At 34.1% G+C, this 15363-nt stretch overlaps 1 protein-coding gene across 1 annotated transcript in view; it reads left to right on the top strand.

Annotated features, from left to right (window-relative positions):
• The window catches only part of LOC145292722 (uncharacterized), a 1272-nt gene extending 325 nt beyond the window's left edge, over positions 1–947 (top strand). Inside the window, exon 1 of the mRNA XM_080138759.1 lies at positions 1–947. This exon is cut by the window's left edge and continues 325 nt beyond it. Within this exon, the coding sequence (XP_079994885.1) occupies positions 1–947 (947 nt within the window).
• Positions 948–15363: the final 14416 nt, after the last annotated feature.

Genomic DNA, 15363 nt, shown 5'->3' with positions numbered 1-15363 from the left:
GTGATTTCAGCATAATTCACCGGGCTGGAAAATTATTTCAACAATACTTGGTGGATGCTTATGTGAAAGTTGAAGGTTGCAGGTTGCAATATCTCCGTAATAACCAATTTCAATTACGCGTGGAGCAGTATAATGGACTGATGGACTTTTTAAACAGAAGAATAGATCAGGATATCCAATCAGGATTGGCAGTGATACTTCCCTCTTCATTCACTGGTAGCCTTCGCCATATGCATCAAAACTTTAATGATGCAATGTCAATAGTGGCAAAATATGTCAAACCTGACTTCTCTATAACCTACACATGTAACCCTAAATGTCCCGAAACCATGACCAATTTATATACAAATGAAACCCCCGAGAATAGACCTGACTTAATTGGCAGAGTGTATAACTTGCAACTGAAAGAACTATTGAGTGATATAAAGGACAAACATATATTTGGTGTTCCAGTGGCATACGTCTATGTCGTAGAATTTCAGAAGAGAGGACTTCCTCACTGCCACATATTGGTAGTTTTAAGAAATGAGGTTAAACCGAGGAACAAAAGTGACATCGATAAATTAGTTAGTGCTGAAATTCCTGATATCAATGATGACCCAACTTTACATGATTTAGTAAAGAGATTTATCATTCATGGACCTTGTGCCACTAAAACCCCTTCTTCTCCCTGTATGAATGATGGTGTGTGCCTAAAACATTATCCGAAAGAGTTCAAAAATGAAACCTCTGTGACGATGACTGGATACCCAGAATACAAGAGAAGTAAGAATGGACTTACTGTTGGAAACCACATTGTAGATAATAGTTATGTTGTACCGTTTAATTCTTACTTGTTAAAAAGTACCGTGCCCATATTAATGTTAAAATCTGTTCATCTGTGCAGATTATTAAATATATATTTAAATACATCTACAAGGGACATGAATGTGCTTCGATTCCGGTAAAGAATAGTACAGAATCACATGATGAACAAAATGCATGATGAAATAACAAATTATATTGCATGTAGATATGTTTCACCCCCTGAAGCTATCTGGCGATTGTCAAAATTTAGGCTACATGATATGTCCCACACAGTGTATAGACTTGCAGTTCATCTTGAAGATCAGCATAGGGTTTACTTTCGTAGTGATAATGCAGAACAAGATGCGCATGCAGACACAACTCTTACAGCATGGTTTAAGCTGAATGAGCATGATGCTAATGCACATAATTATTTGTATCCTGACATTCCTCTTCATTATGTCTTCAACAAGAATACCAAAACATGGACACCAAGAAGGAATATCAATATTATTAGCAGAATGTATTCTGTGAACCCTAAAGATATAGAAAAATTTCATTTACGGACGTTACTATTGCATACTCCTGGAGCAAAAAAATTGAAGAATTGCGAATTGTAGAAGGTGAACTTATGCCTACATTTAAAGAAGCACGCCTAAAACTTGGCCTTCTTCAGAATGATGAATCTTTTAAAAATGCTTTGATTGAAGCCACTGCATCACAAATATCTTCAAAACTTCGAGCCATGTTTGCTACAATAGACCTCTTCAAAATTGACCTTTTTCTTCAAACATATGGAAACTGATATTATTCCCATTCTCCAAGGTCTGAATTAGCTAAATATCCCAGTTATTGTGATCTTGGACCTTGGCTATGCATGCCTCAAGAGCCATGTAATTTTATTGTTGACGTTTTTCAAAAACGCTGCAAAATATGAGATATTATGTCCTTATTTTCATTGTAGCTTTCCTGAGGTTGATGCTATAGAAAGTGGTACAAAATGAAAACTAATAAAATTTCCTTGCATATGGTAGTAAGCACAATAAAACACATGAACACCTGTGTAAATTTTAACTAATTTTAATGCACAAACAGCTGGGACACTACAAAAAATCAGTTTGGTAGTATGATAGCACTTCACTGACACATATATTGCATAAGAAACTGTCAGATAGGATGTTACTAATACATGTATTATCACTTGTTCAATGTGGCTTTTTTGAAACTGTCAATTCTTTTCCTGTGGTACTCCACAACTTGTAGTAAACAGCTTCTTTGCTCTGGGTCACTTGTGATCTGAGTTGCAAAGACACTCATTAGTTTTACACCTCTCTCATCAACATCATTGGTCACTTTCACTGACCTCACACACTTCTGTGCATTCCTGTCAGCTGTCAACAGGAATAGTGAGCCAGTCACATTTCAATCGAAGAGCATCAAACAGAAAGTGAGACTCTGGCCCTACCAGGTCTGTGAGAACTGTAGCTGCATTGATGACAGGAAACACTGGCTTGCTTTTCCTGTAACTCTCAGGTTTCTCTGTTTCTGACAGCTTGACTGCGAGCTTCTCTTTTGCAGACTTGGTCATGCTGGCATGTGAACTGAACAAGGTGAATGCCACTAATTCCTGGGTCATATACCAGCGGTGCTTGTTCATTTTCTTGAGAACAGAGGTTGCCAGTTCATAGTCATACTGCTTGTATTGCAGCATGTTCTTCATAAGCTGAGGTCATGGATAGGTGCATCAGCTGCAGATGTGGTGGTCACCCCGTGGCTGGTGTAGAATAAGGCCAGGAACTTGTTCATCCTCTCCAGCTTAGTGTACGTGTTGTATTTTAGTTCCTTGGAAAACATGAGCATCTTCATACAGTAAATGTTCCTGGCCATCCAGCGGGCTTGGTGAATGGCACCTGGCTTAGCCCAGTGGATACCTCGAGGAGGTTCCTCACCAAGCAGGATCAGGCACAGCTCTGCCACCTCTCTGTAATCTGCCCTCGGACTTGCTTCCTCAAGGAAATTGCTTAAGACTGCAATTGTGCTTGTCTTCTTCTGTTTCAAGTTCTGTTCAACTAGGCCCAGAACTCTTGGGCAGTACTTAACCAACTTGTCCCACTTCTCTTTAACATTGCTGAACATTGGGTTGTCAGGACTCTTTACCTTGCTGAACACAGCCTCCTATACACTTCCAATTATTACCTCTGATATGTGATGGCGACAAGCGAAGTAGAATACCTTTTTGCCTAGTTTTTCTTCAATAAGCTTCGCTGCACCCTTGTTGATGCCACTGTTGCTTGCTTTGGTATCAAATACCAAGCCTACAATGTTGTCTGTGAGACCCCATGCTTCTATCAGTTCCAATGTAGCATTACACTGTTGGATTCCCGTGGAACTTTCTATGAAGGGCACACCAAGTAGCTTCCCTTCTTCATACTGTGGAGTACCAGAGACGAGCACTGCAAGACTTTCCACTGGGTATCTTTCACCAAGAACATCCCGTAGAAGTTTTCCATCCCAGTGTAGTGTGCAGTAATCTGGCGGACTTTACTTGAAGTTATTCATGTAACTTTGGCACAAGTTATGAAGAGTGTTTATCCTATTTCGTCTTGTAGTAGAGGCTGATATAACAAAGTCATCAAGATCTGCGCCTCCTGCCTTCAACAATGCAGACACCATGGCTGTAGTTTGGTTGTCAGAGAGTGACAACCGATCTGCAGTGCTACAAATCTCTTCACTGGTCATAACTGAGTGTGGAAAGTGTAAGGTTATCGTACTTGGTTTTGATGAACAGCTTGGTGTTGTCTCAGTGTATTCTGAACCCTCACTAGTACCAGAGCCTTGACTGTTCCCTGGGTCTTCATCACTTGAAATTTGCCAACTTCTGCTGCTGCAGGAGTCACTGATGATAACATTCTCTCTTCTCTTTATTCTCGGAAACTTTTCTCTCTAGACTTCTTCTCAAACACCTTATCATGACCTGACATGTGTGCCAGGCGAGTGGTCTGTTGATCCAAGTAGAATATGACGTCCTCTTCCTTGGTCTCCTTTGTGAGCAGCCTGTTGCTTCTTATCTCCTCCACAACATCCTTTGCTCCAATATCAAATAACTTGTCTAAATCCTTCAGAAATTTAGCTCGTTTCTCTTCCTCTGGTTTGTTATTTCTTCCCTTGTTTTTAACAATTTTCCTGTACTTTTCATGGAGGATCATGAAACGGTTGACTGCATTTGGTCTAGTAAGTTTTTTAATCCTTGCCATATTCCAGAATGGCAAAACGACATCCACTGTATCATGGGCTAAAGACCTATTGTCACTGTTGGGATTATCATTCCTCAAATACAGGAAATACTGGAACAGCTGGCGATTAGTAGGAAGTTGAGAGACCCTGATGCTGGAGCTTGGTTGCCCAATGAGATACACATCACTGAATGACCTTGTGGCAGGAGTTACCACCTTTCTTCTCTTTTCAGTTGTTTCATCCCGTTCACTTGTATCGCTGACCACTTTCCCACAGCGTAGTTGTCTTCCAGATGCCATGTTGTCAGCAGTTCACAAATCTTAACAAATCAGCTTTAACTTACAATCTGAAATGAAGAGATAAAACATACTTAGTGATAATAAATTATATACATGCATTAAGAGTAACATTTTTGAGATAAAGTTATGTATTATATGATGGCATCCTTTCCAAGCATTAAAATATATATGTTTGTGCATTAATATTAGTTAAAATTTACACAGGTGTTCATGTGTTTACTACCATATGCAAGAAAATTTTATTAGCTTTCATCTGGTACCACTCTCAATGCTATAGCATCAACCACTGGAAAGCTACAATGAAAATAAGGACATAATATCCCAAATTTTGGAGCGTTTTTGAAATGCGTCAACAATAAAATTACATGGCTCTTGAGGCAGGCATAGACAAGGTCCAAGATCACAATAACTGGTATATTTAGCTAATTCAGACCTTGGATAATGTGGATGATATCAGTTTCCATATGTTTGAAGAAAAAAGTCAATTTTGAAGAGGTCTATTGCTACAATATGTGCCTATTCAAACCCTACAAATTCTCTTGCTTTATGGAATAGCCACAAGAACTCTATGATAGAAGTTTTTTTACACAAGGGATTTGCAATGGACCAGGCTGAAAATATGGCTTTGCAATCCATCAATACAGTCCTAATTGAAAATGGTACTAATTGTTTTACAATTGGCTTACCTGGACCTGTTGGTATACAGCAAATGGAACTTGAAGCTGTCTCAAATTACCCAGATATAACCACACTGACTGATGAACAAAGACTGGTCAGTGACATTGTGATTGAATCTGTTACAATGAAGCGACAATGTAGGTTAACATTATGATCAATTTTTGTCGAACATAGTAACATATTCAATAATTATAAGAAATGATGAAATCTGAGTTAATTGACCGGTGTGTTAGTAATGAAATAATCAGCCCAGGAAATATATCATTGGAATTTCCACAGGTCCAGCTAGTTGTCATTAATATTATTATCATCGTTTTTTTACACTGATATTGTATTATTGTTAGATTAGTGATTATTATTATTATTATTATTATTATTATTAATGCTACTATTATTATTGGTATGATTATTAGTAGTAATATTATAATTATAATTATTATTATTATTATTATTATTATTATTATTATTTGTAAGGCTACTAATATTCTTCTTCTTCTTTTTCTTATTATTATTATATCTTTTATGTTAATAAAATTTATTAATATATGCAATATTTTCACAGATTCATCGAACTCTATGATTCGATAAAATATGATTATTATCATTACGTATATACGTTGGATTTTACTTTATCTATGGGAATTATAAATTTCAGTGTTGTATGTTAAGAGCAAGCAAACAGAAGTTTTATTTTTCCTTTTTTCTCCATTTTCGTTTTTTTTTAACATTACTAGGCTTTTTCATTTTTGACATTACTGGGTATTTTCTTTTTCTTTTTCTTTTCTTTCCCGCCTTTTAACTCTTAGAATGAACCGTGACCCATTTTTTGAATCGTGTCAAATCCTTTCTAGACATTTAATATTACAACCGTAATAAGTTAGAAGCTATCTATCTCCCTTTATTTTGTTTTCTTTTTCGTCTTCCCCCTCTCTTCAAGTTAAATTCTCCTACGACTTTTCTTATTTTAACGAGATAGAATGAAAACTTTACGATTTTAGTAATATTATATAATTATATCATTTTCACTTGTGCTGACTTACAAATATAATCTTGATAAGAAAAACTGCATCTGATTTTTTAAAGACTATTTTGCTTTGGTTTGATAAGCAATCCTTTTATTTAATTATTTTCATTTAATTTTATTTGCCTGTCTCCAGATATCTTTTGTTTTTTTTATTCACAAATTGATTGAAAACTTGAACAGAATTTTTAAACTGATATATGGAAAAAAAACTTACCGGATTGATATAATCAACGATATGCCGGATATCCAATCAAACTAAAGAAAAACACTGGAAATATGTATATATTGGATTGTTACCAGCTTCCTTGGATTTATTACAATACGCGTTGGATCTTTTTACTTGCCGAATACCAAGAACTTCCATTACAGGATTTAGCATACACCTTCGATTTAAAGTTCAATATGCTTTATTGTCTGCATCAATATCCAATTTCCCTTATTCTATGTAGCTAAAATGATTTAAATTTTTTTAAAAAACATTTAATTTAATTTTTTATGTGTATTACTTAAAACAAATAAGGTGCAGACCTTTTATAATATTTGCTAATACTTTTCCTCCGAGGAGTTGCATAAACATCAAAAACTCATGGGTTAAGGAAATATATTTTACTATACTGTATTCTTTGTCTTGCATACAATAACATTTCTATATTTGAAATTTAACTTTTTTAAATCACAAATTTTAAATTCCTAAATCATGATTTATTTTCTCTATCTAGTATATTGAGCAATTTTATTGAGCTAGGATAGTCTTATATAAAATATTACATCCAATAATATTTTGTGAGCCCCAAAATCACTGGATTTGCACACCAGTGGATTTATTGTATTTCATTTTTCTGAATAATTATATATATATATATATATATATATATATATATATATATATATATATATATATATATATAATTGTTCAGAAAGATTAAATACAATATATATATATATATATATTTGACACATGAATTACGTTTTGTCAAAATACTGCATGTCTCAAGAACACATATATATATATAACCTTTTTTTCTGCTTTACTGTTTATTTCATATAGATAAAATTGTAACTTATTTTTCAGATGTTATAAAATCAGAAACGAAAAATAAATCTGCAAAAGTGCATCTTCCCCTGAGGACACACAGAAGCTTTTAGAGAAAACAGTGCAGTAATCGAACAGTTATCTACTACGCTTCCGCGCATCAAGTTGCCATGGCAACTTACCGACCAGAATTAGAAATTCTCTCGTGTTTTCCTGTGATAGGGGTCTTGCTGTTTTTTTCAAACTAAGGCAGGTCAATTTTGTCACTGCGTTTTTGCAAATTCTAGCACATCGTATATTCTCGATAAGCCTTTATTTTCCTAAGAAAAAAAACAGTTTTGTTATTTACAAGAGACTCTTAATAGTATACTGATGACATTTTTATTGTCCGGTGCTTGTATAAAAAGTAATTGCGATTTTCTTTTAGTAAAGTACCTTTCCGGTAGATAATGTTTTGTTCTTGACTTTTTTTTTAAACCACTCTATAAATAATTACTGGACACTCTTCTTTTATCGTTTCTTTCAGCGTTTGTATTATAGTTTTAAAATTCTTTTTAGTAATTGCCTGTGTGTGTTCTTGGCAGCGACATTTAATGTCTTAGTATGTTGCAGATACATTATTTACTTGACTTCAGGCATTCATCACCTATCAATAAAAATATTCACGGAATTGCTTAATCATAAAACTCGCACACTCATTGTGATCATAAGCTCTGATAAGCTCTCATTCTTAAGGTTTGAGTTGTTCACTATCATCTAGCCTGTTGTAATATGTTAAACATACGATTCTTTTATTCATTTTTATCTCACTTTTTAGCAAATTCATGAAAAACCATGTTTTTAATTCAACTCCTATCTCAAATGTATACTTGCCGTAAACCTTACCATAAAAATTACATTATATTTATCTAGTCAACATTAACTGTCCTCTCATAATGTTATTCACAATCCAGCTAATAGTCTACCAGCCTGATAAACTCTTACCTTCAAATGCGTTTTGACCTGGATCAATAGTGGCGTATTAGCAGTGACTGGAAAGGGGACGGTGGTCCTGCGATTAATGATACAGACTGACGACCTGGGTATCTCAAATTCGAATCCACTTCTTTCCACTATAAATAACTTTCACTTTGAATGTTGACAATCTTCATGTGGTACCCTCCCGTAATCACGTATTTTCTAGAAAGATATCAAACTAGAAAAATATCAGAGAAATCTATGCTAACAATAGAATCTTCAGATTGATACATTATGTTGATTATGATTTGCATTCTTAGATGATGATGATGACTCGTGAATCTATTAGAACCTAACTTAAAACAATTTAATCATGTTGCAGCAATTATTCTTTTTACGCAGAGTGTAAATATAGCATGTGTGTCTCTATTTGTGCGTTTAAAGTTTCACGTCTGCATATACTATATATGATCGTATGTGTACAAGCATGTATTAATATGCGTTCGTGTGTACTAGTGCGTGTTTTAATGTGATTTATTTTTGATTTTATATTTCTTTGGTCTTATCATCATCGTTAGCATTATTATTACTACTACTTTAACTACTAATGATACTACTATTACTACTTATATCAATACTCGCCATCTCTATCTATTAGTTTGAATCTCCACGCAACGTGAAAATTCGGTTGGCGAATCACGATTATTTGCAAATATCTTCACGGTCCAATGAATATGTCAGAATCCCAGCTGCAGTTAGCAGACCTAATGTTCAACGGGTCGAAATGAAGGCGATAGAGGCATAGGTTAGTCTTTGATCTTTGTATTGATTGGAGGAACAAAAGAAAGAGAGCGAAAGATAGAGTTAGGAAGAGAGAGAGAGAGCGCGGTTAAATAGACAGAAAAACGAATGTACGTGTATGTGTGAGACTTTGAAACACAGAGCATCGAATGTTCAGGAAATCGATAAGCTCAGTGGAAGTGTAAAGGTTAGCCAATCAGAAATTATACATTTAGAGTCAACGTGTGTGCATTGCTAATGATCGGCGTCTATCACTAAATCGAATAGAAAAATATTTAGCTAAAATCTTTGCCTCAGAATTGATATGTAGTTTTGACATTTGTGTGATATAGACCAAATATAAGCGCGGAATAGAATAAAATACCTGCATAACGCAACTATTAACATTTTGCATCCATCTCAAGTGAAAAAATGAATTACTTCTTAATCTAGAAACGTCTTACTTGGAGAGACACATCTAACACGAAACGCCTTTTCCGGGAATGAGTAAGGTGGCTTCATTTTACGCTCCAAATTTATTACGCAAACGAGATCATCCAACTAAAGAGTATCTCACCTTCTAATTGATTTTTAGTCGCAGGCAAGCGACTCTATAAGTCACTCCGTCGATCTGTCGTAAGGTCGGTCGGTCGGTCTGTCCGTAACACTTTTGTGCTTGGTCTTTTTGGTTAAGATCACAGGTCTGTTGTTAATAAATGCTGTTCTTAGCTTTTTAAGCTTTTCTTGGCCTTTTGGCCACAGTCAAAGTGTAGTATCTGTCTTACTACATGCCGTACTTATTGTGATATAAAGTGAGGGATCACTTTTAAGTATATATTTAATGTAAAATGATCACCCACTTTACAACCACTCAGTCTTAAACTATTACAGTTATTCTCCAGATCATTCAAATTGGTTTAAGTCTTCTAGATATTTTTTAAGCATTCAAGTCATTCTTAAGGTCATTCAATTCATTCTTAAGTTCATTAAAGTCATTCTAAGTCATTTACTTTTCATTTATTTAAGTCATTTCAGCCCATTTTTCGGTGATTTTAGTTTATCTTTAAGAATTTCATGCTAATCCTACATTCACGCATTCATTCATTACACGAGCGCACGCGACTAATGGTTATCGGTATTGTTTTAATTAATAATTAGTTACGGTTAAAACCGAAACATTTACCTGTTACAATGAAAAGGTTAGCAATCAGATAAAATGTAAATAGACAATGAGCCAATTTTTCTTTATTTTCATTTAGTTTTCGGTTTTTGTTTAAGATTCTCTCTCTCTCTCTCTCTCTCTCTCTCTCTCTATATATATATATATATATATATATATATATATATATATATATATATATATGAAATATAAATATGTACACATGTATTTATAAGTTGTATTAATAAATTTCTCACCTGCTTCAGCTTGTGTCTTTCCGTTACTTCTGCATTGTACCGCCTTCTACAATTCTATTTAACTACATACTATACAATGTTTCAAGCAAACTACACCCACCTCTTATATATATATATATATATATATATATATATATATATATATATATATATATATATATACCCCTACTTTTGAGACATCGGCTTGTGGTTATTAGCTGATTGGATGACCGCGTCCCTTGACGAGACGAAGTAGGTTCATTTCACAGTGGAATTTCGGCGCGGTTGCTTGATCTGTGTTGGTTAATAGAAATTATTGTGTGCTCAGTTGGTAGAGTGCTTGCCTCGCATGCAAGAGGCTCGGGTTTCGAATCCTAAGTTCAGACGTGTCTAACTGATGAGCCAAAATGAAAGTGTAACTCGAGTCTTGGACTTCCGGTTCGTTGACTGTCATGGCTCTTGTGGGTTGCGACGTTGTTTAGCTGTGGAATTTATTATATATATATATATATATATATATATATATATATATATATATATATATATATATATTATTGAGAAACTTGACAAACTAACATAGGCATGACCAAAACGGAAGAAGACGTTATTTTTAACAAAGTCTCTTTTTCAAAAGCTACAAAATGAATACGAATATTCACCGATTATTAAGTGAAGAATTTACATAATGATAATTTCTTTCATAACAAACACATACACACACATACATACACACACACACACACACACACACACACACACACACACACACACACATATATATATATATATATATATATATATATATATATATATATATATACGCCCGTGGGTACAAATATATATTAAAATAATCATCCGAAACTGAGCAAAATATATTGTATTGTAGGGAAGGTGAGGATTTTAAATAAAAACACAAACCAACCTAAACAATTGCGGGTTTATCACATTTTAAAGTAGAAAATTTGAATTTTCAATATGATTTATTGTTTCTATTTTGAAGTTTCAAATTCGATTACCATGTTAATAATGATTGTTAATTTTCATATTAGCAAATATATATATATATATATATATATATATATATATATATATTATTTTTACAAAAATTATTACTTTTAAATCTTTGAAAAACAAATTAATAATTTTTCCATTAGTTAGCTCAATATTGCTAATATATAATTAAATAGAAAATTCTTTGAAGAATCCAAACTAAAAAAGAAAAGAAAATGTTTTAATAATTGAGCATTCTGCTAAAAATACGATGATTTCGGCAATTTCTTGCTACTTGATATCAATTCACCTATCGTCGACTATACGCGCTAAAATAGTTGTTTTATATTCACAAACAGTTATTGCGTCCCCTTTTCCAAAATTACGAGTTATCAATTTATTTTTTCTTGTAAAGCCTTCCGTAGTTTCTTTAGAAAGGACCGTAAAGTTTTGGATTTTTATTTCGACAAAGGATTTCTACATATAAAGATGAAAGATAAAATTATTTTAAATTCAGGTAAATATGTTATAATATTTTTGCATATTCTTATAGCAAAACATCCTAAATCTTATTTAGCCAAAAAAAATTTACTGATTCAAAAAACTTTCAAATAATATATATTTGTTTATCTATCAATAAAAAAATGGTGATAAATGTTTTTTTTTTATTTTTAAATTTAAAATTCTATTAAAGCTAGTAGAAATTTTTTATATTATTCGGCTTTTCATATGATTAAATTCTAGCGTTTATATTTCTGGAAAAATAAATTTGTTAAAGTATAATAGAGTTTAATAGATTCTAATTCGTTTAAAAAACAACTTGGTTTTTCTTTCTTTTTTAGGGCTTGCCTAAATTAATACATTTGTATACTCATATCTATCACCATCTTTCGTCAGATCCCACCCCCGCAAATAATAAAGTAGAAAAAAATCAAACACGCTTTCGGCAGTGACCAACAGGCAACGTGAATAAAGTCGAGTTTAACGCACCCCAGCTTTCGCTTTCTTCATCCACGTCAAATTCGTCTTCATTTTCTTCTTCATCGAATTCTTCTTCTTCACATACTTCTAGTTCACATTTTTCGCCCTTTTTTTCTGCTTACTTATGTACGTTTGAATGTAATGTAAAAACTCCCTCGTAGATTCTAATTAATACACATAGCGCATCTAAATTATAGTCTATGTTGTCAGGTAATTTGCGCAACATTATGAAAATATAAATATACTGACCACAATTAAATTTAATCCGTTAGTGAGGGAGAGAGGAGGCGAGAACGTGTCCATTTCATTCTCCCTACATTTAAAAATAAACATTCCAAAACATAAACATACTATATTCGTGACCAAAATTACTTCATTTAGGCTATACGTTTATTATTTTCTTTCTTTTCATCTGAACTATACTTCTGCCCTTATCATTTAACACATTCTTACTGACGCTGAATACGGACCGTGCTGAAATAATAAGGTTATCATTTAGAAACTCATTCTTTACATGAGAGGCATGTAACAATTTAATAAACAATAAATACCGAATGCAATTTAATTTAACCTGAAGAATTAATGAAATACACATCAATAACGAGAGTAAACGATAATACAAGCAAGTAACCGCTTAAATAAGCTGTGACTGTAACCATCAAGTGCGAATGAGCATATTAAAAGAGCACTAACTCGCAGTTACTGTCAATAAGAGTAATAACTGCCATTTGATGATGGCACACGCCACTGTAAGACAGTGCACTCTACATGATGACAGTGCCTGACAATTGAATATAGGCGATATATTTTGTAGAAAGCCAATGGACGCCGAAAATAGTCATCATCAACATAGACCCGTAATGGTCGATAACTGCAGAGACAGCCGCTTCCCACCAAATGCCTAAAATCATCTCTAAAACCTACTAAATCGTAGTCACTACTAGTACTGACCACTAGCATTTAGTAACACTATCGGAAAACAAGAGATTTTCATTTGAGAGCAGTCATAAGTACACGCCCTAAATTCACATTTGCCGCCAGTAACAACCAATACTGATAATTGAAAACAGGCGATTTTATTATGAAGCAGCGCAATGAACGGACACAATCGTCATGAAAAGCACTGCCCGATACTTGCAGAAGCCGCCAATGCCAACCAGCAAACGCCAGTAAATCAAATAAGCTCAAGTAAACGCCTCAAAACGCCATCAAATGCTACAAATCACGACTAAATTCGAAAATGCTCGCCACTGGCGTTCAGGGGCAGCCAATTTAATTTAAGAGCAATCACGTTTAGGTCGATATTGAGTATAGCACCTGTTGACCGACAGTGAACGCTAGAACATACAATGACAGTAAACACTAAGACCCACAAGTAATCGCCCTAATTCAACACTAATCGCCAGTAACTACCTGTGCCAACAATGATAGCAAGCGGCTTCCGCTAGACTCTACTTGTTATATAGGGGTTTCATTTTTATTAAGAGGGATGTTGATGTACTCAGAGAGAAAGAGAGAGAGAGAGAGAAGTTGTTGTAAGAGACTTAGAGAGATTGTTAATGTTAGGAGAGATTCTTATATATTAAAATGTTCATTCCTTAGACGTGTAGAAGAAGAAAGCTCTTTGAGTGATGACGTAGTGTTCAGACAGTTCGGACATTGTGTAGATATGATGATGTTGAGACGTGTATGTAAAGACATTTTATAACAGAAATATATAATACAATTTCACTTTACCTTTTCGTAAGAATCATAAGACAAGACGAGCTTTACAAAACACATGATGGTTTATTTCGTCACACGGCCGTGTTTCCATCACCAAGAATTCAAAGTCTCACATTTTAGTTTCAACGTGACGTCTCGCTCCCTAGATGACTGCATCCCTCTGAGTTTTCTCACTGACTGACTAACTCTAAAGTTTTTTCTCTATTCCTAGAACGTTCTATTTTCCCTGACCTCATACACATGTTAAAACATGTGCCTTCTCTCACGTGCTCTTGACATACGTGTCCAAAACTTTTCCTATTTCTCAGTAACCTATTTTTTCAATATGTTAAAAACATTATCTTATAAGCTGCATTCTTTCAATTTAAAATTTCATAACAAACTTCTTTCCTTGAAATATTTATCTATATTCTAAACAAATGTTTGTTTTACATTTTTAAATTCTCACACGTAATCTATTTCTAAACCTAGATTACGAGGTTCGAATTTCGCCTATTGCTATTTCATTTTAATTTTAAACTAAATTCTCCATTTTTATACTTACATGAAAAGGGGACAGCCCTTATCATGTAACATACTGCCAGACAATGCCGAACAGTGGAAGCCAGATAATTTCATTTGGGTCACATCGACCAGTGCTTGCAATTTTCAAGAACGACAGTGACAATCACTAACAACCGTTGTTATCTCTTGATGTTTAGATATTTTAGCTGTTTATCCATAGTCAGTAATTTTCGTTTTGCACATACGATAATGCACTTGATAATTGTAAGTTGTTTGAATTGACTAAAGTGTTAAATGGGGCCTGTTGATCGTTTCGCAGTGGTCTAGTTTTTCTATTTTAAATTGCGGACACCACCGGAGACATTTATTAAAATGAAATGAAATATGCCTCTGTAAAATACTAGCATCGTGATATCACGTAAATCTGTGGAATAACCAGCAGACTTGGTCGCCCATATTCTGCTATTGATGAGGCATTTGTAAATAAAGTTGAGACTGCCATTTGACAACTGACAACTGAGTATTAGCTAAATTAAATGGGATTAGTACAACATATGTTGGAACTATTATATACGCCTATATGCATATGTATTAGGTGTCGTTCAGCTTTATTCGCGGGCTGCTGACACCCTTATAGAAGCTACAACGCATCGAGTGTTCGAACTAAATTTGGAGATGTGCAAACAATATGTGGCAAAATTTTGAAACAGATAAACAAGGTTAAACCATTAATTTATATTTATTTCAGACTATTATTCTCATCTTTATTAGTTGTTGTTTTCATCTTTATTGGCTGTCGTTTTTCACGATGTTCCTCTGACCTTCATCAGGTGGTAACCGCGACGGATAGGAATTTCGGATCTCCTAACTGCATTCTCAGCAATCACTGCCATCCGTAGTTTTTGTTGTCTCATCACGTTTTTGCCCAAGTAAACCCCTGGATTGAAACCGCTATCTTTAGACAGTGTCCGAAATAA

This window comes from Euprymna scolopes, chromosome 14, assembly GCF_053919585.1.
Source record: "Euprymna scolopes isolate OS-2025 chromosome 14, ASM5391958v1, whole genome shotgun sequence".
Classification (NCBI taxonomy): domain Eukaryota; kingdom Metazoa; phylum Mollusca; class Cephalopoda; order Sepiida; family Sepiolidae; genus Euprymna; species Euprymna scolopes.
This window is presented reverse-complemented; position numbering and strand designations above follow the sequence as displayed.